General features: G+C 36.5%; 1 protein-coding gene across 1 annotated transcript in view; it reads left to right on the top strand.

The window, feature by feature from the left end:
- Positions 1-23,615, top strand: part of LOC129226253 (multiple epidermal growth factor-like domains protein 6) — a 72,705-nt gene that overhangs the window by 31,077 nt on the left and 18,013 nt on the right. Inside the window, exons 7-12 of the mRNA XM_054860854.1 lie at positions 7,578-7,754; positions 9,953-10,072; positions 13,833-14,009; positions 15,626-15,736; positions 18,465-18,584; positions 20,780-21,013. Coding sequence (XP_054716829.1) covers positions 7,578-7,754; positions 9,953-10,072; positions 13,833-14,009; positions 15,626-15,736; positions 18,465-18,584; positions 20,780-21,013 — 939 coding nt within the window. The remainder of the gene's footprint in view (positions 1-7,577; positions 7,755-9,952; positions 10,073-13,832; positions 14,010-15,625; positions 15,737-18,464; positions 18,585-20,779; positions 21,014-23,615) is intronic.

Below are 23,615 nucleotides of genomic sequence, written 5' to 3'. Positions count from 1 at the left end.
GCTGGGAGAAGAATTGACTTTGTGGCAATATTCTATTTAAATCTTACTACTATTACATATGCGAAAGTTTGTCTGTATGGATGTTTGGATGTATGGATGTTTGTTACTCTTTCACGCAAAAACTACTGAACGGATTTTGATGAAACTTTACAATAATATAGCTTATGCATCAGAATAACACATAGGGTAGTTTTCGTCCCGTTATGGGGAGCAAAACCCCCCTTAGGGGAGCAATAAAATACAATTTTCGTATAAATTCTCTAATATAGGGATGAAAAAATACTTGCACATATTTACATTATATATCCATCGGAAGCTCTGATTTTTCTGCTGAAGATGGCACTTATTCGAAATTTCTAAGTAGAATGAAAAACGAGTTATGAGCTTTTTAGTTCCATGTTCGAGGCTTTGCTAAACTCAATACAGTATTTAGTGTATCGTCTCAACTCCCTGTCGATAGCGACTATTGTTGTATTGTTGACTATCTTTGCTTTTCGTGACTGTTCAAGGCTTTTCTCAAGTCAAATCTTGAAGTAAGATTTTTGCACAAGATTGGCAAATAATACATGATTTGGCTGATCATTTTCCATTTAAACGGAACTTTAATGTAATTAATGGTTTTTATTATTATTTATGCTGATTGAACACTTACTCATTATCCAATCAACCAGCAGATCGCCAAAATTTTTGTGAAAATATTTCCGTAGCTGATGCATTTGGCAGTTTTTTTCAATGTCGCTGTTTTTGAAGCCGAAGATTACGTCATAATGTTTCTCAGTTTTCACCATGTAAACAAAATATCGCCAATCAAAGAATCTTTAAAAAACTTTTTTTTTACTGTGTTAAATAATCCAGCAACTAAATTAGGCAAATCCATAAACAGCACAAAAACTTCCATTAATTTTTCCTTTTTGCACAATTTCAAACAATCGCCAAATTTTACTACTTATTTTGGAAACATTTCGGATGAAACTCTTTAGCACCATTTTAGGGTGACCAAAAGTATCTCAGCACCTGGCGATAATATCTTTGTAACGAAAATTAATAGATCGTTTTACAAAGTAAGGAAAGAAGGAGGGAGCATCATCGAAGGTATCCCAAAACGATTCCCGCAAATTCGGTAAAATCGCACCAAGAGCCCACAATGATTGAAATTTCCCAAAATAACTAAAGCAAGTATAAGGGGATTACGAGCAACGTCAATAGCAATACAGAGAAGGTTTTAGACTCCATGTTAAAAAAAAAGAGTATCAACAGATTAATCTTTTTAAACATGAGAAGAATAATTTCATGTTTTGGAAATTTGTATTTGTTTGCATTTGTATATGCTTAAATATAGTGCTTTCGTTTCTAAATCAATACTATTTTGTTCTTTATACTTATTGCTATTTTACTTTTATGGGTAAGGAAAAAACTCTACTTTTAATCATGTCAAAAATATGTGTTTTAAATTCTTTCACTTAAACCAGAAAAAAAAAGCAAGTAACGATTTTTTCTCATAATTATTACTGACCCAGGCAACGCCGGGTATTTTTGCTAGTTTATATATAATTTTTTAAAAGATGACTCGAAACAAAATCAATTTTTTTCATAAAATTATAAATTTTAAGTCAAGTGTGACAGATCTATATGTTTTTTAATTTGAATAAATGTTCTTGTGGTGCATGTGGGGTGTTGGGTACAGGGGCAACGTTTTATCAACAGAAATTTCGAGGTTTTTTTTTTTTTTTTTTTTTTTTCGATTTGGCCAACCATACAAGTATTGCTTTACACTTTCAGGTGCAAGTGGGCACGGGTTGCCATTGTGCAAATTATATGAGACGTTTTTTCACGATTGTTTTGACACAAGAGGAAAAATACAAGAGTCTATGCGACTTGAAAAATTGACTTTCATTTTTTGAGGGACAACCTATTGTGTATGCTTTTTATTTACTTATTTTTTGGAAAGTAGCGAAGTAGCGACTAAATTTTAAAAGTAGTTTGTAGTTGCTACATTTTGAAAAAAAGTAGTTGTAGATAACTACATTTGTAACAAAGTAGTTGTAGTTCGCTACAAAAAAAATGTAGTTTTTCCAACCACTGTCTCGGTGACATTGAATTGGGTTTAGTATTTAATTGGCTTGAAACGTTGAAGATGTTTTCCGTCCACATTCAAAATATATTAGTGCATAATATTCCTATATTTAGAAGTAGATTCATTGACCGCAAAACCATTTAAAAATCAAGTCATTAAAACTCTATTGTTAAACATCGAATAGGCGGAGGGGGGGGACTCAATTTTCCGTGCCTCCTCCAAAAGATTTTTCTGTATCATGTCCGTTTTCAACTTATACGAAACAGCATGGTAAATTACCGTGGTCCAAAATAGGCCTTTTTATTATTTTTTATTTTATTGGTTTTACTCTCCCATTTGGTTTCACCTATGTAAAAAATAATGATTGTGAAGTTTGAGCTCATAATTTTAACATTTAGAGAGAGGTAGCTTACCAGCCTCGAAGTTCTGCGTTTTTCCATCTTATGCTACGAATGTAGGTAGAAATAAAACGGATGCTATTAAAGTTATGTAATTTCATTTTATGGCAAATACACAAAACTTTCCAATCTTTCAAAATCCAAACTTCTAAGCTTGCAGATAAAACGTAATAAACTGGGGTTATAATAAGCGAGCTTGGGCCACAGGGGACATTTTTTTGCGTATGTTTTCCGAAGTGTTTCCAGAAATAAAATTATTAAACTCATACTTCATACTGTAATAAAAAATATTTTTGATGATTTTTTAATCTCTTATGGCAGTGGTGCCAAACCTTTGAAAATGTTCAACATTTTTTTAAATAGCATGTGAAAACGAGGAAAAAATAATGAAAATTAAAAACCAATAATTGGTGTAATCCTTATATATTATTTCTGTAGCCTGTTTTTGGTTTCTACGCGAGATTTTCCTCAATTCTTGATCGATTTCTTTGATTTACACCTTATTTTAAAGCTTATTGTGCAGGCTACTGACGAAAAATAGACCCACGGTCTAAAATTGTTTTTTCGGGCAAAAAAACCTGTTTTAAAGAACCAGAATGAGGTTTTCGGTTAAATTTATAACTTTAACTTGCACTGCTACCGTCAGAGCTGAATAGCTTGATCGGCAGAGCGTTCGACTGTTAACCAGGAGAATGCGTGTTCGGGCCCACGTCCGGACAATCTGCATCAAAAAATTAGAAAAATATCGTGCATTACATGAACAATGAATAACAAATATGAGGGAATACATGAGGTAAAAATGCTCCTAGCTGTTATGAAAACTTGATGCAACACGGAGCTAAATTGATACTCAATTGTAAGGTCTTTTTTTTTTAAAGATTTAGCTCCGGGAAGAAAATTAAAGCATAATGTAAGCGAAAATATAAGTACATTTGAAAAGCTACGCTTAAAAAAGAACTTAGTTCAAATTATTTTGTATTTTAACCGTGCTGTTAAATGATGAACAAGTGCTGCCATCTAAGTCATAATGGTTCAAACAGCCTGCGATAACAAAGTGTAAAAATTTTTAAAATAAAAACACTTCTCGGCAAGAAAAAAAATTCAAAATTACCTGTGGTTTTTTTTTTTTTTTTTTTTTTTCAGTAGAGCGTTCGGCTATAAACTGTCTGAACTTCGGGCCAGTTCGGGCTGTCCGACATAATAGCAAATTTACAGTAATATTACGCATTACATGTACTCATAACATACAACAGATAACACACGTAATAAAATAAATGCAGTGGGAATGCTATTTGGTGTTTCGACTCTTTTATGCAGGCTACAGTTATCATTCAGATAAGTTGACCGCTAATCGAAGGGTGTTCTTCCCTTTTTTTAAGCTTCGACTCCGTGCAGACCACTGAGTTCAATGTAAAGCATTAAAAAAAAGTATTAGATATACCTTAAGGGAATCCTTTTTGTGCAGAAAAACATTTTCATTGTATGCTGAAATGTAGATTTTTCTAATAGCAGTGTTCGAACTTTTGTACAAATGAAAAAATACTACGCCAAATTAAAACGAGTTTCAACCAGTAAATCTTTAATTATTTATTCAAATACGATATAAAACATTAAACTTATTATCAACTTCATTAGTAAGAAATCATTTTCTACTCCTCTGCTTTCGGCTGAAAAAAAAAAACATTTTGTCTACGTTCGAAAAATTACACTTAAAAAACGGACTCAGTTCAACTGGTTTTGGTTTTGAACTTTAAGTGTTCGATTAAAAGAAAAACAAGTGCGGGCTTTTAAGCCGTACAGGTTAAAGAAACCTGCTATGGGAAATTGTTGAATATTCAAAAATAAAAAAAAACTTATTTTTTCTACCGAATTTATTACTTCTCTAGAATGTTTGTTTCAATCGCTTCGTGAGATCTTCCTCATTCTTTAATCAAATTTCATGTTTTACGAATAATTTTTAATCGTATCATGCTGGCTAATGACAAAACATAGACACATGATCTTATTATGTTTTTTTTCGGCGAAAACATTTTTACTGTGTTTTATTACGCATTCCTTCAATGACTAGCATTTGAAAAGGAAGGCACAGTTGCTAGGTTTGTTGGAACGTCGTACTGTTAATCAGAATGGCGCCAGTTCAAATCCGTGCCACTAAATATCTCTTTAATGTTTCTTTTTTTATTTCCGTCAGATGCTCACATGGGCAGGACTGTATTTGCCACAACCTGTTTTTTCACATGCAAAATTACTGATTTTTCACGTGTCACTCAGCCACACTTTTAATATTTATATTTGAATTGAAAATACGTACAACCAAAAGGGGAGCGATGATCAAATCATCACAACGTTGTATTTAGCGAGGTTTTGTTACTGATGTCTTCAAACTACACGCCTTCTCTTGTGCACTTAATTTTTTCCGTTTACTTTTTTCGGTTTTTCTTCATAATATTCTTTCTTCGAAATTTTTAAAGAGCGAAATACCTTATGAAACGATTCGAAGTACAGTGCGGAGTTCCGCACGGGTCGACTAGTCATTACTTGATGCATCTTCTTTTAATTGCATCAGTTTATCAGAAACCAATTCTGAGTATTTAGTTCAATTTTTGACGTTCTCATTAAACGTGCTTTTCGATTTGTTGAGTTTAAAGAAGACCACGGGCCACACGTATCAACTTCACACATCGTATTTGCCCCTCGAGCCGCAGGTTGGGTGCTACTGTTCTTATGGTATAACTTTTACACTGTTCCGATTCATTAGTATTCTTTTCGTGAAACATTTAGTGTAAACAAAAAATCTGAAAAGAAAACCTGAAATTTATTCAAAACTCTTGCTTTTAAAAACATGCATAAATCAACTACTACGCACAAATTCGAAAAGAGAAAAGAAGGACATTGAAAAAAAAAAGGTAAGTAATGATTCAAGACTACAATCTTTGATTAAAAAACTTCAGAAACAAATTTGATTTTCTTTTTCGAACGCTTTACTAATTCTAAAATTTATCCTATGAATTAAAACAGTATGTTCCAAGTCCGAAAAATACGTTCCCTGATAATTCGCATGGATAAGTGGCGGGGGGGGGGGGGAGGTTAAGGATTCCGTCATTCCCATACAGCTTGACAAATATGGAAATTAATGCGGAAACTTTTCATAATCATTCTTTTTCCGTTACTTTTATTTCGATTCACGTTTCTACAAATGAATTTATAATTTATCATACCAGTGTGTTTAATTAAATCAGGATAAATTTAATTGATTATTAAATTTACTGACTTCTGGTTAGAAAGTTAATGATGGTGCCGCTGCGGCCAATGAAATTCTTAAACGTAATTTTCATAATCGACTTTTAAAATGTGAAGCAGAGGCTGAAATAGATCAAATGCTACAGAATATAGATTGCAAAAGATTAAAATAATACTGGAATATAACTGTTTTCAAAAGTAACAGTTTTGCTTTTATTCGAAAATATCATTTCAAGTCCAAGTCGTTTCTTTAAAATTGGAAGGGGGATGGGGGGCCTTGTTTTGGCACATTCCTCAAATTTTGAATAATTGTTTCATTTTGGTGAGTTCAGCCAGACTGCAAGAATTTCGCGCCCATTTGCCTGGTGCTGGCGGTAATGATGCGGTAATATTTGATGAACAAGAGCGGCAAATTCGAATCGCAACGTGATCCATAATTTGTTTTATCAATCCTGCGAATGCTTTTGATTTGCAGATTGATAATGCTGCATTTCGAAGGAAAACGAAATGTTAATAATCCTACTGCATATCCTTTTTGTGCATAAAAAGTAGCATGTGAAAGCATTTTAATAAATCAAATTTAGAAAACAAATAACGAATATAAAATTAACAAAATTTCGAGTTTCAGTGCGTAAGGAAAGGAAAGTTAGGCACAAAACACCAATTGTGTAGAAGATTTCGGTCGAAACTAAAATGAGCTAAAGGAATCAACGCAAAAATTGTATGTGGTCATCCAAGACTATACACGGACCCTCTTCCCCTACCAATAAATTTTGAGCGGTGACAGCATAGAGGGGAAGACGTCCCCCAAAACCTGTCAGCCGCTCCACGTAGAGGGGGAAGTAAAACGCTACAGCTTTCTCTCTCTCTCTTCCGAAAGCTAGAAATTTTCTGTCTGATGAGTCCTCTTAAGGAAGCCAAGAGTGCCAAACAAACTGGTAGCTAATACAGAATTAGCACAGACGAGACGAGTGACCGAAGCAAAGGTTCGGTTCAACTCGAAGATTGAAGACAAGGCATGGTATTTTCAGTTAAGGCCCTAGTAGGCGGTAACTTACTGAACATAGGGCGGTACATAGTCGTGTACTTAGGGCGCGTTGACATTGGAGCACCTCCTTTCCGCACGTTCTTACGGTGTGTTACTTCTTAACGTGCCCAGACGCTTTTTTCGCTCCGAACTGTCTTAAACCTTTTTAGTATTTTCTGGCTATTTAGTTTTGAAAATCAACATTTATTTTGTAATTGAGTTACAAATTCGTATCTTATAGGTTACAATCATATAGTGCTGTTTTCATGCCCGTTCAGCTTTTACTTTATATACTATTCAGTCAGTAATAAATTTGCTTTATTTTAACGATGGTAAGACATTATGTTTAAAACACTAACAAAACCATGTTAGGTGCCAAAATAAATATGCGTAAACGTACCCCGTGTCCGGGGCAAGTTCACGCAACCGACTTGGACTCAAAAATATTTTTTTAACGGTTAAAAACAAACTGAGGAACAACTGAATATACAAATTTTGACTCCATTAACTGCTTCATAAAATCGCCATGTCCTAAAATTTTCTAAGTTAAAACGTAAAAAATTGGAAAATTCATTGAAAAAAATCTTCGTAAACGTGCCCCGATCTACTCAAAATTTTTAAATTCAGGGCAGTTCTCACCACCCAACAACGCTCCCAAATTGAAATCTGTGGAAGAGCAGGGCATTTGCAGAGGTGCAGCATGGCCAGAGTTGTAGATCATTTTGCAGTATAAAACGTTGCCCAGGGTACACCACGTGTAGGTAGATCTACTACGTACCCCTCATTTTTTAAACTATTTTTTTGGTTTGAAGGTATTTTTTTTTTCTTTCTTTGCTAGCGAGTGGCCTGTGCGAGCTGTCTCTCACTGGAGAAGGTTCTGGTTCTTATAACTGCACCATGGAAATGAATGGTAAAAAATGTGATGTTGTTTGTGACGGAAAGCGCCAAGGGCGGTACTTCTGCTACCCGGGCAGACAATGGGAGCCCAGACTACCGCATTGTGTCCAAGCCAAAGGTAAGTAATCCTTATAAATATCCTAAACAGGACCGACGAGAGGCCATGTCAGCCTAGTCGGAAGCTAAGGGCCCGGCCTTTGAGGGAACCCTACTTGGATACACAGTAGTATGTGTTATTGGGGGGGGGGGGGGGGGGCTTCGCGGCCAGTCTTGACTTTTGGCGACCCTTATCCTATATGCATCCATTATTACGTAGACATAAACTACACTGGAATGCAGATTTTAAGATAATTTTTGCTACCATTCTTACATAGATATAAGTTACACTAAGGAGCAAATTTTAAATTAATCTTAGTGAGAGTTTTGAGTTGTTTTGAAGTAAAATAAGAATCCAGATTTTTCAAAACTGTTCGTAGTTTTCCTCTACCATGCGAGGCTTTTTTTCTCTACACTTTGTGTGAATGTGAGACTGCGACCACATTAAGCGGGAGAGTCTGTATCACGAGGAAGCCTTGTTGCTCTTCCATTGGCTGAAATAAATTTTTACTTGAAATAAAGTGTATTCAAACTACTAGTACACATGTGGAATGAACACCGATATTATTCATAACACACGCCAAAAGAGTTGCAGATTGTTACAAAGTTTTTTTCGTTGAAAATGATTGTCCATCAGCTTAAAGATTCATTTTCCAAGCTGGCGTGATGGATACTTTTGCCGTGCTAAGCTCAAAAGCTTTGCTAAAATTGCGAAACTCCTTTTTATTGTTTATCACTTCCGTATATTTGATTCAGGTTCCAGTTTTTTTAAAGTTTTTTAAGAATATTTCTATTAAAAAACGACTCCAAAACACACTATGTAGGTAAAACATGCTATAATGAACCACCTCGGTTGACAATAACTCAGCTTCGATAAGAAGTGCAGATACAATTTTTGGGAGCACCAGGTATTTCGAAATCTTCGACGTAAACCTGTCCTTTCAAGAGCCCTAACGTAGTTGTCCCCGATACGTTTAACCCAACATAAGTGTTCCTACTCATACGCCACTACTTTCAAGAAAATACAGCCAGGAAAGCTGGATCTTAGCAACCTACTCACTATATAGAAAATAGATATGGCATCACCTGAGAGATAATATAAAATAGATTGAATCAGATACTCCATAAACACGGAAAAAACAGAACGTTTGAAGTTTCTCAATGGTTTAAACCACCTATTCCATATTACTTTTCATTTTTGCCATTTTTTATAAAATACATATTTTTTTCATAGCAACAACATTAACAGTACTTCTGTTACAAGTGATAGTTCGCTACAGACAGTTCTAGTATACGTTGGTAGTGATTTGGAGATTTTTTATCCAAAAAGTAACTAGTTTTTTTTTATAGAAATGTAAATGGTATTCCTGATTATCTTCTCGTCTATATGAAGTAAGAAAACATTTATTTCACGCAAAAAGATGATCGCTCTTAAAACGTTGAAGTAATTTCTACCGAAAAAAAATACTTCTGCTGTCTCTTAAAATGTAACTAGTCTTAGAACCAAAATTTAAAAGAATACAGGGTGTTTCAAAATGAATAGCGGGGTTTTAACATGTTATAATATTTATTACACCAAACTTACAGCCACAAGTGATATATCAAATGAAAGAGAAACTCAAACAGTTTTACATAATAGCCTACAAGTGTCCAATGTGAGCACCATTCGTCACGCGGCACACGTCAAGACGACATGCGAGTTCTTCCCAAACTTTGATGAGTGTCTCATTAGAAACTGCTGCAACAGCTGTTTCAATCCTGTCCTTAATTCGAGAAGGTCTGCTGGCAGTGGAGGCACATACACACGGTCCTTAATAAACCCGCAAAGATAGAAATCACACGGCGTTAGGTCGGGTGACCGTGGAGGCCATGGGAAACAAGCCCTGTCATTAGGCCCCTTACGGCCAATCCAGCGGTCGGGTACAGTTAGGTTAAGCCAATCGCGTACCTCATTATGCCAGTGAGGCGGCGCACCATCTTGCAGAAAGATGAAGTTTTCTGGTTCATCTTGTGTCAGTTGAGGGAAGAGCCGTAGCTGTAAAGTATCCAGATAAGAAGGCGGATTGAAACACCCCTTGTACTTTATAATGGTTTCATATTACTCACTTCAGTGTTGTATGAAACGACGCGCCAATTTAAGAGAAATGTATGTGTTCAAGAACTTTTGAATTTTAAAATCCGTAATGTGTGTGTGTGCGTTTTCTTTTTGTTTCTCTTTAGGGGATGCAACTGTCATAAACGCTGATCGTAGACGATGCCAATGTCAAAACGGAGGCACGTGTGATGCTTATGGACGCTGCGTCTGCCCCTCTGGATGGTCTGGCACTAAGTGTGAACAGTGTGAGTCTGGCTTGATGTCTTTTGTATCCCCCCCCCCCCCATTCCTTCTTCACTTTAGTTTATTCTAACACAAGCTTTACCTCCAATAATACAGTCCCGAGCATTCGGAGTAATGTGGACCGAGGAGGGACCGAGTTTGTGACAATGTTAGGTTATTGGAATGCTCACGCAACGGGATTTTTCACTGTGTCCGGGTGTGACCGAGTGTTCTGGACGCGGTCAGGTTAGCGAATGCTAAATTTTCAGGACTTAATTGTACTTGCCTTTCTATTTGCTGAGATACTTTCTGAATACAACATTTGAAATTGATGTCGCATGTTATAACATTTGCAAATCTTTTTGAATTAAAGAAATGTAACAACTTTTACGCGAGTATAAACTGTGTAGCTGTATATTTAGATACTAGCTATTTGCTTAGTGTAGCAAGGTTTAGTAACTCTACATGTAAATGTATCAAGCGTTATCTTATAGCTCGGTGCAGCCTATTAAAGCTCCAGCGTCAAAAATCCCAGTAGAACCAATCCAAGCATTTTCTGCAATTTAAATATCTTCAAGGTTTCTGCTTTTTGACAAAATGATATTGCATATAAACATTTATGGTATCGTTTTGATTGTTAAAATTTCTCCTGTTTATTAGTAACTAGCTGCGTTGCCAGGCTTTGCCCGGTCTACCTTGAAAAAAAAAAAACCATTGCGTCAAGTGAAGTATCTTCAATAACCAGGATTAAATGAAAGAAAGAAAACCATCATGCAAAATTTTCTCGCCAAACAATGACGAGATACTAAAATACTTTTAAGAAATTAAAATAAAATGAGAAAGATGGATTTAAAAAGCGTAACCATGGAAACACAAAATAAAATAAGTTTCAGAATTGAAAATGAGAAAGATGGAAATAATGGATTCAAAAAGCGTTACCGTGGAAACGCAAAATAAAATGGTTAAAAACATGAATAGAGAACAGATTTTTGAACTTCATTTAATTCGCTTGTAACTTTTTTTCTAATGGAGATAGAGGGTTAAACTTCCGACCATAGGTCGAGTTAGATCTGGAGTAAAAAAGGTAGCTCTTTTTAATGGTGTCAAAAAGAAAACTGTAGGACAATTCCTTCACTTTTTATTGATAAATTTAATGAAGAAAGTAGTGCCTAAATTTCAGCTAAGCCTAAACAAATTCGAGCTAAAAACGTAAATAACTCCCGCCGTAATTAATTTAGAGCGTTGGGACAGATTGCGTAGAACGCGGAAAATTCTTCCCTTTCCAATGATATGTATAGAATTAGTAATTGCAAGTCATTTTTCACACCCATATTCGGGAATTTATGTGAAAATTGGGCCTAAATTGGAATAAAAAAAGAACTATTCATCGAATTGTTTTCGAACTAGTCTGCAAACCTTCTCAGGAATTAAAGGAACAAATTGTGAAAATTTCAGCGAAATCGGCCGGGTAGTTCTCGAGTTTTGCGAGTTCAAACACACAGATGCTTTTTGAACACTTCATTTTACACTATGTAGAGATTATTTCATTGTTAAACTTGTGACAATTTAGACAGTTTTCGTTGCGTTTTTTCTTTCTAACTTTTATTTTCTAGATTTATTATGGAGTTTTTAAATGTGTACTACGATTTTTATGTAAACTTAGATGGCAAATAAGTAAAATAATCTAGTCAGTAAAAACACGCTGTATCAGAATTTCATTTTCGGAAATTCATATAAGCAAGAGTAGGAAAAAACATTAAAAGCATTTTTATTGGTGTTTTGATAAAAAAAATTTTAATAAAATAAAAAAGAACTAGGAGAACTTTTTCTGGTTCTGCTTTAGGGCTATCCAAAAATGATGTCACACTTTTGCAAAACTTTTGATCCCCCATCCCCCTTATCACAAAGTAACATCTCACGTAAACCCCTTACCCTTGTTACACGTCACGCTATTTTTCATAAACATATCATATAAAAATATCATACTTGTTGCCACACCTTCCCTCCCTCTTGCAACCGACTGTCACAATTTCACGCCCCCCCTCCTCAAAGTGTGTAGTGTGACACCATCTGTGGGCGATCCCAGGTTTTTAGGCATCTATATTTAATTTCGTAGTATCGTCACAAAGTAACCGGGTGCTAATCAATTGTAGTAGCCAAGCCAGAGTGAAGTCCGTTAAACATGTGATAAATGTGTCACAGTCACAGCGTGACTCGTAAGAGACGTCACTGATCTTCCACTTCGACTACGATTGCTGTAACTCGTAGTGATGCCGCTGTAGTTTTGCCGTGACAAGTTGTGCTACCGGGGAAGGGACATCTCGTTATTGTTGAAATATCTATAATCGCACTTTAATTGGTTAAAGCAAACTTGGATAAATAACGTTTTGCTATTGGTCAAGGCTTACTTGAAGCTCTCTCTGAGGTCCTCAATTTTCTTAAGTTAATCCTTTTCTTTTGTTTATATTTTATTCATTTATTTCTCATTGGTTGTTTTACATTAGAAGCATATTAATTGGTTAACTTACTAATCCTGGACTAAAACTATAAATAGTCTATGTGCTTACTCTACTTTGGTTCTTTGGTTATTAAGTATTACATATTTTGTCATTGTTTATGTAGATAGTTTCTTCAACATTAACAAATGTGTTTTCGATCCACGGCATGATAATCATTTAATATTCTCAAGAGTTATCAGAGCCACACTATAAAATTAAATGCCGCCCAACAGCTCCTTTTCTGCGAGGTTCGATGCAAAAGTAAAGTTTTCAAAGAGCTCCAGGCTCACGGGAAGGTGCGAGGCAAACTTTGGCAACACCACTGTGCGTGCCTGTTAACTGACTCGCGACTCCCAAAGCCGTGCTTTGCTACGCAATTCAGTCTTGGCTTAACAGTCATCCAATATGAAAGTTCCGACTATTAGTCCCGCTAGAACCCCTTGAAGAGGACAGGCTGACTTATCCGGCATTTTGGTGACATCGTTGGATCCAACCTTGTTTGTAGTATTAATAAATACGTTAAAATATTTGCTGGTTGCTATGTCGTAAAAATAATTGATGCTAAGTTGAGTAAAATGTCACTTAAGGTAAATCTAGAAAGTTAATTTGGTTTACAAATTCAACAAAAAGGTATCGGGAAATGTTTACTGTAATGAACTTCATTTTCACACCTTATTTGTTTTTAATTCGTTTCAATTAAATCTTGTTCTTTTACAGAATAAAATAATCAAACATCAATCATGCAACACATCTAAAGCTTGGACACCAGTTTTCTTCAACGAGGCTTTTGTACAAATACTAATTCTGTCCCGCGACAATTTTAGAACCAAAATGCCGGATAAGTCAGCTCCTCTTATATAGTGGCCCTAAATCTCGCAAAGTGCAAAATTCGTTCCGCAATTCACTTTTTGCACGCCAAAGAGACCCGAACCCTGGATTTCATCGTCCGCTGCTATAGCAAAAGAGCAAAGTTTCTCTTTTCCAACGATGTAAATTTCAATGAGAATAGACAATGCTGTGTATTTGTAAAATTGATGGTAACCTTACGTTTCGACCGACCCTTGTAACGGGATCTACGTTTTTTATTGCATTCTACATACTTACGATTTTACCATCTTCCTGCTCGCATGTTCTGCTTACACAATTTTTGATGATCTTCAAATTTCTGAGCCATTGCCTCTGCTTTATTTTCAAAATTTTATAGACTTTAATTTGCTATTATTTTAGTACCTTCTAAAGAAAACAAACTTCTCCCTACTAATTTTCTCCAATATTTCTTCTACAGCAAACAGCCACTGCAAATTAGTACTAACTGGACACAGTAATGGCTCTTACGACTGCACAACTGAAATGAACGGAACCGTATGTGAAGTTCAGTGCGATGGAAGGAAACGGGGGTACTTCTACTGTTACCCGGACAGTGATTGGCAGCCCAGACTTCCCAATTGTGTAAAGGTGAAAGGTAAAAAATATCACTAGATATCCAACTGAGGCATTATATCCGTGGACATAAACTATTTAAGAGGATCTGCATGTATTAGTCATTTCACGAAAAAGTCAACCCGTTGTCCCGCACGTGACGGTTCACATGTTTCATTAAAAAGTAATAATTTTAAAGGGTAATGACGAAATTTTTTGCTTAAGAAATCACACATAAATTTGTAATTTGTTAAGCAGAAAATTTTTTTTCATTAATATTTTAAAGTGTTATTTTTAATGAAATATATGAGGCGTCACTTGCGGGACAAAATGACCGTTTTCCGTGGAATGGCCCATTATGATTTCTTTTAGCTTCGCATAAGCTCTGAAAAAAATCGACAGCTATTATATTATTAGAGGGGAAAAATATAATTACCCACCTTTTACTGATATTCTTGAAAACTGTCTCTAAATGATGCCTGTTTCATGTTAGATGTAGATATCGTCGCCTCAGAGCTACTGTAGGATATCTTAGTGTTATTTCTGAGATCAGATGTCTTAAGGGCAGTTCACTCATCGGCCGTCCGTCCCGTCCGTCCCGTTTTTTGTCGTGACGGACTGCCGACGAAAACAGAGTAGCATTCACATACGGTCGCCGTACATCAATCACGTGACTGAATTCACCCACGAGAGAGAAGAGCGCTGTTTGGCGGAAACCAATGAAATGCTGTCCTGCTTTTGACGGCCGTCAGATATCAAGGTTCTTCTGATCGAAACCGGTCCCGTCCAAGATGGCTTGCTGTCAAAGAAAACCTGTTTCGGGTGGAAGAGAATGGGATGGACGGGACGGACGGCCGATGAGTGAACAGCCCTTTACTGTTGCTCTGAGGCGACGGTATGATAGCAACATTTAGAGCTGTTTTACCAATTTAAATGATCTGTAATTGGACGCATACATTGCTTTTCTAAATTCGGTCTCTAAATACTCCATAATGAACGGGTTACTATTCCTTAAGATATTAAACCTTTTATTTTTAAAATTTTGAAAAGGAAAAAAAGCAAAAGCGCTTCTTGAAAAGAATTAATTTATTGCACCTGAAATTAATGGAGTTGGTGACATATTCGTATACCATTTGATTGTAAACTTTAAAAAAAACTCAGGGTGGGTAACATTTTGCTTTCAATACGGTGCTGGAATACGTTGGTCACTATGTATCTTAACAGACTTACGTAAAAGAGTACGATTCTGATGGTTAAAACCGGTCACAAGATATGGCAAATGTTGAAATTTTGAAGGTATTACGTAGCAAAGTAATAAATTACATGCAGCAAAAAATATGTTGAGAATTTTTTAATTGGTCACTCCTTTAGAAACAGGTATTACTTTCCAAATGATTCTCGGTCGTCCAAGAGTAGCCATGTTAAGGAAGTCAGAAACAAGCATTGAAGGGCATTGGCATCATTGCGAGATTGCGTAAAAGATCCCAAGGATTCATTTGATTCTGAAACTTGAGTAGAATACAAATTTTGGACATTTTGCAGTTCAGCAATGTGATGATACATAAATTTCAAAAATTAATAATCTTGAATAATCAGTAAATGTTAAAGAACTTCATCTTCTTTTTCTGAGTGCAATGAAAAATGTTGGTGTACTTCCAGAAGATGCAGCTTCCAACCGTTTACGCTGTCAGTGCCGAAATGGTGGCTATTGTGACGTCGATGGCCGATGCGTCTGCCCTGCTGGAAGGTATGGGACTAAGTGTGAAAAAGGTGAGCATGTAAAACCTTCCTAGAGTGGACATATGATCGAAATAGCACATGGTGGTGTCCCGTTGTCGACAATTAACAAATTTTTGCTTAACTGTCACGTGACAGTTCCTTGCTCGCCACGCGGTATATGAACCAGTTTTTATTTGTTTGTGAAGTAAGTTCTTTCTAGTTGGCAACGTGAATCTAGTTTTGTGTGATTTTCAAGAGATAGTTTTCCGGTGGGCAGCATAAAACAGTTTTTTGTTTCTTGGTCACCTGGCAGTTGGCCACGTTCCAGTCGACAACATGAAAGTGATTTTTGCTCGATTTTCAAGTGACAGTTGGTTGCATTCCAGTCGACAGCTTAAAGCAGACTCGGTTAGCTTGTTAAGTAATAGTTCTTTCTAGTGGGCAACATGAAACATATTCTTACTTGATAGTCAGGTGACTGTTGTTTTCCAGTCGACAACATGAAACAGTTTCTGTTTGATTGTCAAATGACAGCTTCTTCCAGTCGGCAACGTAAAACAGGTTGTTGTTTGATTATCGCATGGCAATGACAGTTCCTATTCGCCAACAAGAAACAGATTTTTTTTTTTTTTTTTTTGATTGTCAGGAGACAGTTTGTGGTTTTCCAATCGATAACATGAAACAGTTTCTGTTTGATTGTCAAATGACAGCTTCTTCCAGTCGGCAACGTTAAACAGGTTGCTGCTTGATTGTCGAATGGCAATGACAGTTCCTAGTCGCCAACATGAAACACATTTTCGTTTCATAGTCACGTAACAGTTAGTTACATTCCAACCAACAGCACGAAACGGATATCTGTTTGATTATTAAGTGACAGTTCGTTGCTTCCCAGGCAACGGTGCAAAATATATTTCTGTTTGGTTTTTCCCGTTTGAGCGTCACGTTTGTTTGATCGTCACGAGTTCGTTGCGCCGCCGAAATTCAATGGCATTAGGATGCTAGTTCTCACTTTAAGTGGTAAGAAACGTTTTGTAGTTTCTTTAGTGTAGTTTTTTGTAGTTAGAAACGCTTTGTAGTTTCTAAGTTTCTTTCAGAGTAAGATCAGTTCAAAATAAAGCGTTCATATAGGTCGTTAACTGAAATTAATTTAGAGCAAAGCATACTTCTCTCCTGCCTAATATCATTTAATTTAAGGGTGATGAGAGAAAGTAGATTACAAATTAACAAAATTGGTGGGAAATTTTCTTCCAACACGCTTAGAAAGGGTTAAATCAATAAAATACGGATAATCACACCAATGACCTACCGCACTAAGGAGAATGAGACACATGTTAATGAAGAAAGGTGTTGGTCTTGAAATAGTTTTTCTTGCTATTCTAATGGGAAGCAATCAGACGATTATCGTACTGATGGAACTTCTGCCCAATCGTTTTGGACCAGTCGACCAGTAGACGGAACTGCATCCCATATCGAATTCCTCACGTGACAGAGCCAAATATGGTAGAGAAAGTAATATGAGGCGTGTGAAAATCGTACATATTCCGGAGTTGTACAAAAATTGAAAGTCACTACATGTTTGTGATTATTGTTCTTTACATTGAGGTGATGAATAAATTTATTATTTCACTTGTCGTCGCCCCAAAGCATATCTTATTTTGGGCTTGGATATCTTATTGTTGATATGAGGCTACGAAATCAGGAAAATGAGACTTTTGAAATGTACGAGTAACATAACAATCACCATCTGCATGTACTAGTAGGGGACAAGTAGGTGCAGTAAAACATGGAAAATAGTAGGACAACAGCAATTTATTTCCTGTTAGGATATTTCCAGCTTATTAAAGCACTTGAAAAGTCAGATCAACATACTGTGAACAATATTATAGAAAAAAAAGTATCTTTTAATTATCATGTTAGTTATTTTTCTATGTCATCATGGTTTAAATCCATTCAAATAAAACATCCTCATTGTTTGTTGCACTGTTTCTAAATTGTTACATAAACTTTATAGACTGGTGTTAGTAATCTTAAATTAGCATATTAACTAACCTTCATTTTAGCAGGGAATGATATTGTTAGTTTTCTTTGTCTGAGAATCAGTGGATGATGAGAAATCCTTGTTAGGCTCGTCATGCTCAGGTAACAGTATTTCAGCAGAAGAGTATCTGGTTTAGAACGCATCATTCAGAAGGCCAATGTCACAATGTTTTGGTCAAAAGACTCATACATTAAAACTCCATTCTTTCGCAGCAAAGTTATGTCTAACAACAGATTTAAAAATATGTATCTATCTATTTTTAGCATTTTTAATGGTGATAGCAAACAAAGTTCAAGCGAAAAAAAAATTGGCACTTTTTCTCAAATATATTCAACAGGCAAGGGTAAAAATGGATTAGCTTAAATGGACAAAGGTAAAATAGATAAAATTTCTTTTACCTTTGTTGCTTCTCCTTAGATAACAGTACAGGTTTGCCATTCAAAAATGAAGTGGAAGTTCGCTATATAACTGAGGGTATTCATTGAAAATCCGTTTTTTTTTTTTTTTTTTTTCGAAAATAGCCAAAATGTGAGTTGTTTATTTTTATTTTCGCCAATAGTGATAAAAAATAATTTAAATGAAGCCTTGCATAGGAAGTTTGGTGAAGTATCAGAAAACTTATGGTATAACATCCCCCCCCCCCCGCCCAAAAAAAAAAAAAAAAATCTGCGGCCCGTCAATAAAGTCACAATAGAAGCCAAGAGATATGCATGCGCTTTAACATTGTCTTTTTTATTTTAGGAGGCCCAGCGATCATAGACGATAACCTTACGCGATGCCAGTGCCAGAATGGTGGCATTTGTGACAACGATGAACGTTGCCTCTGTCCTGATGGATGGTCGGGGACTTACTGTGAGAAAGGTGAGTTCCTTAGACCTTTCACTTCTTATGCTTACGTATTCAACTCGCTGCAGTAATCATGTAAACTGCAAGTTCTTCCTAATCTGACGCCATTCGTCTTATTTATTGACATATTTCTCATTAGTCCGTTATAGAGTAAGAGCCCATGGGTGCCAGACATACGTCATAGTATAAAGGCCCAAAATTTTACTGCGTAAGCGCACTGGAGCAGGTATGAAGGGTTCGCTATTAGTTAAGCTGACTCGCGCTGGCTTTGGCGGGCAAGAGGTAGCAAAGGCGCGAAAAAATGATGAACAAAAACATCATAGTATAACGCCTGATTTTTTAATATTTTATTAGGGCTACTATTACGAGTTAAACCTTACAAAGCTAGACACTTAGCACGCTGGCTTTGCGCAGCCAGACACTTCAAAGCAGGGAAAAAATGGTGCACAATAACATCATAGTATAAAGCGCGATTTTTTTTTATATTGTAAGGGGTGCTACTAGGAGTTACGCCTTACAATGCCAGACACTTCGCACGCTGGCCTTGAGCAGCCCGACACTTCAAAGTAAATCGTGTCCAAAAACATCATAGTATAAAGCGTGATTTTTTTTATATTTTGTAAGGGGTGCTACTAGGAGTTACGCCTTACAATGTCAGACACTTCGCTCGCTGGCCTTGCGCAGCCAGACACTTCAAAGTTGGGAAAAAAGTGAGCAACTTTACGTGTTTTTATGAAATGTGATAATAACACCTTTTATTTCTTGGCACTAATACATTACATATTTAATCCTGTTCTAACTTGCGGGAAGAGTGCAATTACTGAGTATCTTTTTTAGTTGTATAGGTACGGCTTCTGCCGTACAGGGTCGTTCCTCAATTTGTCGTACTTTTATTTAGACCTACATAGACTCTTTATCACATTTACGAGGAGCGACACAGACATGAAAAATCGTATTACTGGTCAACCTGGTTTTTGGACACCATTTTTTCCAGTTTTGAAGTGTCTGGCTGCGCAAGGCCAGCGTGCGAAGTGTCTGGCATTGTAAGGCGTAACTCCCAGTAGCACCCCTTACAAAATATAAAAAAAATCACGCTTTATATAATGATGTTTTTGGACACCATTTTCCCCAACTTTGAAGTGTCTGGCTGCGCAAGGCCAGCGTGCGAAGTGTCTGGCATTGTAAGGCGTAACTCCTAGTAGCACCCCTTACAATATATAAAAAATTCGCGCTTTATACTATGATGTTTTTGTGCACCATTTTTTCCCTGCTTTGAAGTGTCTGGCTGCGCAAAGCCAGCGTGCTAAGTGTCTGGCTTTGTAAGGTTTAACTCGTAATAGTACCCTAATAAAATATTAAAAAATCACGCGTTATACTATGATGTTTTTGTTCACTATTTTTTCGCGCCTTTGCTACCTCTTGCCTGCCAATGCCAGCGCGAGTCAGCTTAACTAATAGCGAACCCTTCATACCTGCTCCAGTGCGCTTACGCAGGAAAATTTTGGGCCTTTATACTATGACGTATGTCTGGCTATCATGGGCTCTTGGACTATTAGTCTTCATCTACAAAGTAAAAGAGATGTAGTTAGAGTTTCTTTTAAGAAAATCCGGGGGTTAATGGGTTATTTCCAATTTCGAAAATGAATTTTCACATCTTTTCAAGCGATTTTTGACACCTTGTTTGATTCATTTTTGGATGTGAACTTGCTCTGAAAATTGATTTACTGTTTTTTCCCCTAACGGGGCTGCATTAGAGGCTCTTACCTTTTGCAGCCATCCCCCGATTTAACATCTATTCTTTCAATGTAGCACCACTATCGGCGGATGCCATACCATGAGAACTTTCACGCCCAGTTTTCGCTCTAGATGGGGACACCTGATCTCTCTTCGATGCAAAACTGCACTTGAAATTCAATTTTGCCAAGAGCACTCCAAGCCAAACGGGATTCGAGGGATTTTTTACATTCCATACAATCATGCACGACACGGACGCTGTGGATTTTCTGCATCTCGAAAATCCACCGACAAGAGCCAGGTTCGAACCTGCGTTTTGGTCGTTAGAAACCAGCTTCTAACTACTATACCGGAAAATTGTTCCGTATCAAATTGCAAGGCAGTATAAGGGAAGCACGGGATTTTTTTTTTTTTTAAAAGAAGCTCTAAGCTTGTCTACAGGAAAAGCCACATCATCGGATACTTTTTTATTATAGTGTCCTGTACGGATCCGGGTCCATTAGCCAATGCTGACAGCGTGAACATGTTCGGAGCTTCTGCTTCCTCCAGGGCAAATTACAAACCCGGAGAGATTGTATACTTTTCCTGCAACCCAGGTTTCGGCTTACAGGGCTCAGCCTACATCACTTGCCAAACGTCTGGAAGTTGGACCGAGAAGCCAACATGCGTCCAACTGACTAGAGCTGCTACGACTACTTCACCTAGTCCTGGTAAGTAAGCAAACTACGAATTAGCACACCTTTCCATATTTCAGCAATACAGCATGTACAAATATAGTTTTCCATTAGTAAAAGTATGAAAACGTGTATACATGTACAAATAATACAAAATTGTGAAAGAGTACAAATAATACGAAATAAAAAAGAGTTAAAAAACTCTTGATGCATAGGATTTTAACTTTTTTTTCATTTGTACATGTATACACGTTGTCATATTTACTAATTTCATTGTACAAAGTTTTCGACTGCTTTTTTTACATATAGCTTTCCATATTATGTTTCAGCAAAATAAATTGGTGAGATAAATTTATTTCATGTACTAGTTTGTTGGCGCTCGCGTTCACAAGAGACTTTTGTACTTCGCAAATCACCGCATTAGCTCCGAAAAAAACCGGTTGCAAAATTCCCTTTTTACATATAGAAAGAGGTTTGTTCATTGTAACCAAGAAAGCGGTTTTTACCCAGCAAGAACTTGTTTCGCGTAATGCATTCTGGGTAAAAACTACGCATTTACTCCAGAAGGAAAATCCACATTTACCCGGTAAATAACCGAAATGCGGTTTAAAGCAGGTTATTTGCGGAGTCGAAAGTGTCCATGTAAACGCGGCTATTGAGATGAAATTTGCCTCCAGCTCGGTTTTTCACTATTTCAGACAGAAGAGTTCTAATAAGAACGAAACTGCAGTCTCTGGATGTGATAATTGGGCTGTCTGGTATATTGCATTGTAGAGTTTATCTCTTGCAAGGGCGGAACCGTTTAGTGTGTGTTATCCCTATTGATGGACCATTGGACAATTTATCACATTTCAGTTCGTCAAGCACGGAATAGTTTCACAATAGATAATGCTCTGTTATTGTCCTATTGTAGAGTTTATTATTGTCCTATTGTAGAGTTTATCTCTTGCAAGGGCGGAACCGTTTAATGTGTGTTATTCCTATTGATGGACCATTGGACAATTTATCACATTTCAGTTCGTCAAGCACGGAATAGTTTCACAATAGATAATGCTCTGTTATTGTCCTATTGTAGAGTTTATTATTGTCCTATTGTAGAGTTTATCTCTTGCAAGGGCGGAACCGTTTAGTGTGTGTTATTCCTATTGATGGACCATTGGACAATTTATCACATTTCAGTTCGTCAAGCACGGAATAGTTTCACAATAGATAATGCTCTGTTATTGTCCTATTGTAGAGTTTATTATTGTCCTATTGTAGAGTTTATCTCTTGCAAGGGCGGAACCATTTAGTGTGTGCTATTTCTATTGATGGACCACTGAACAATTTTATCACATTTCAAACTCGTCAAGCACAGAATAGTTTCTCAATAGATAATGCTCTGTTATTGTCTTTTGTAAACGTGTGTAAATTTCTCGATTGAAAAATGTATAATCTATCAAAAGCACATTTTAATTCCCCTCATCCCCAATGATTTTAATTGTGCTCCGTTGGCAACTTCATCAGCTTCGGGAACACTTTAGACATTGTTTTACAATGTCTAAGTGAGAAATGAATCTATTTATTTATATATTTATTATTATTGCTAGAAAGTCGCCCTTCAAGGTATGACGGGTGAAAATTGCTTCTCCATTTGAACGAAGCCATTGCCCGTTTGGTGATATTTTGATAGTTAAAATATTTACCCTAACTCCAGTGGATGAACCCTAAACTCCAGTAGGTAGCGTTCATAGTTGACCACCTTTTCGTTTCTTCATTCCCCTGAAATGACACAGTCTTACCAATAAAACAGTGAAGTGACTGGATCGAGTTCAGCCTTGTCGCGATAAAGCCTTTCCCTGCATGTTAAACATTACCAAAACATATCAGCGGCTATTATTTATATGAAGATGTATGGTCGATAGTTTACTCTGTTTTCGCAGAATAAATGAAGTCAAAGAGCTTTTCATGTGCAGTGACACTTATAGTAGTTTACAGTAGTTTTTAGTTGATAGTGTGGTCAAGATCGTTTTTTTCTCGAGGTCGAGAAATTTTTTTTTATTGAGCAATATTTTTTAACTTTTTCATTTTAAGTCGTTGTTGAGCTTTTCAATTCAAAATTTCTGAATTTTATTGCACCTTACTGTGTTATCTCAGGTTCCCCCTTACCTACCTCTTTGCGCTTTACCAGTTTAATGGAACTCTGAGAGTGTTTTGCCTATTGTTCTCGGGTTGCTCGATTATCGGCAATGGATTATCTCTACATAATATAAAATGAAGTCTCCAAAAAGCGTCTGTGTGTTTGAACTCGCAAAACTCGAGAACTACTCGGCCGATTGCGCTGAAATTGTCACAGTTTGTTCCTTTAAGTCCTGAGAAGGTTTGCACACCAGTTCGAAAACAATTCGATGAATAGTTCTTTTTTTATTCCAATTTAGGCCCAATTTTCACATAAATTCCCGAATATGGGGGTGAAAAATTACTCGCAAATAGTAACATTATATATGGTTGGAAAGGTATAAATTTTCCGCGTTCTACACAATTTGTTCCAATGCTCTAACTTAATTGCGGCGGGAGTTATTCGCGTTTTTAGCCCGAATTTTTTTAGGCTTAGCTGAAATTTAGGCACTACTTTCCTCATTAAATTAATCGATAAAAA

Source organism: Uloborus diversus, chromosome 7, assembly GCF_026930045.1.
Source record: "Uloborus diversus isolate 005 chromosome 7, Udiv.v.3.1, whole genome shotgun sequence".
Classification (NCBI taxonomy): Eukaryota; Metazoa; Arthropoda; class Arachnida; order Araneae; family Uloboridae; genus Uloborus; species Uloborus diversus.
This window is presented reverse-complemented; position numbering and strand designations above follow the sequence as displayed.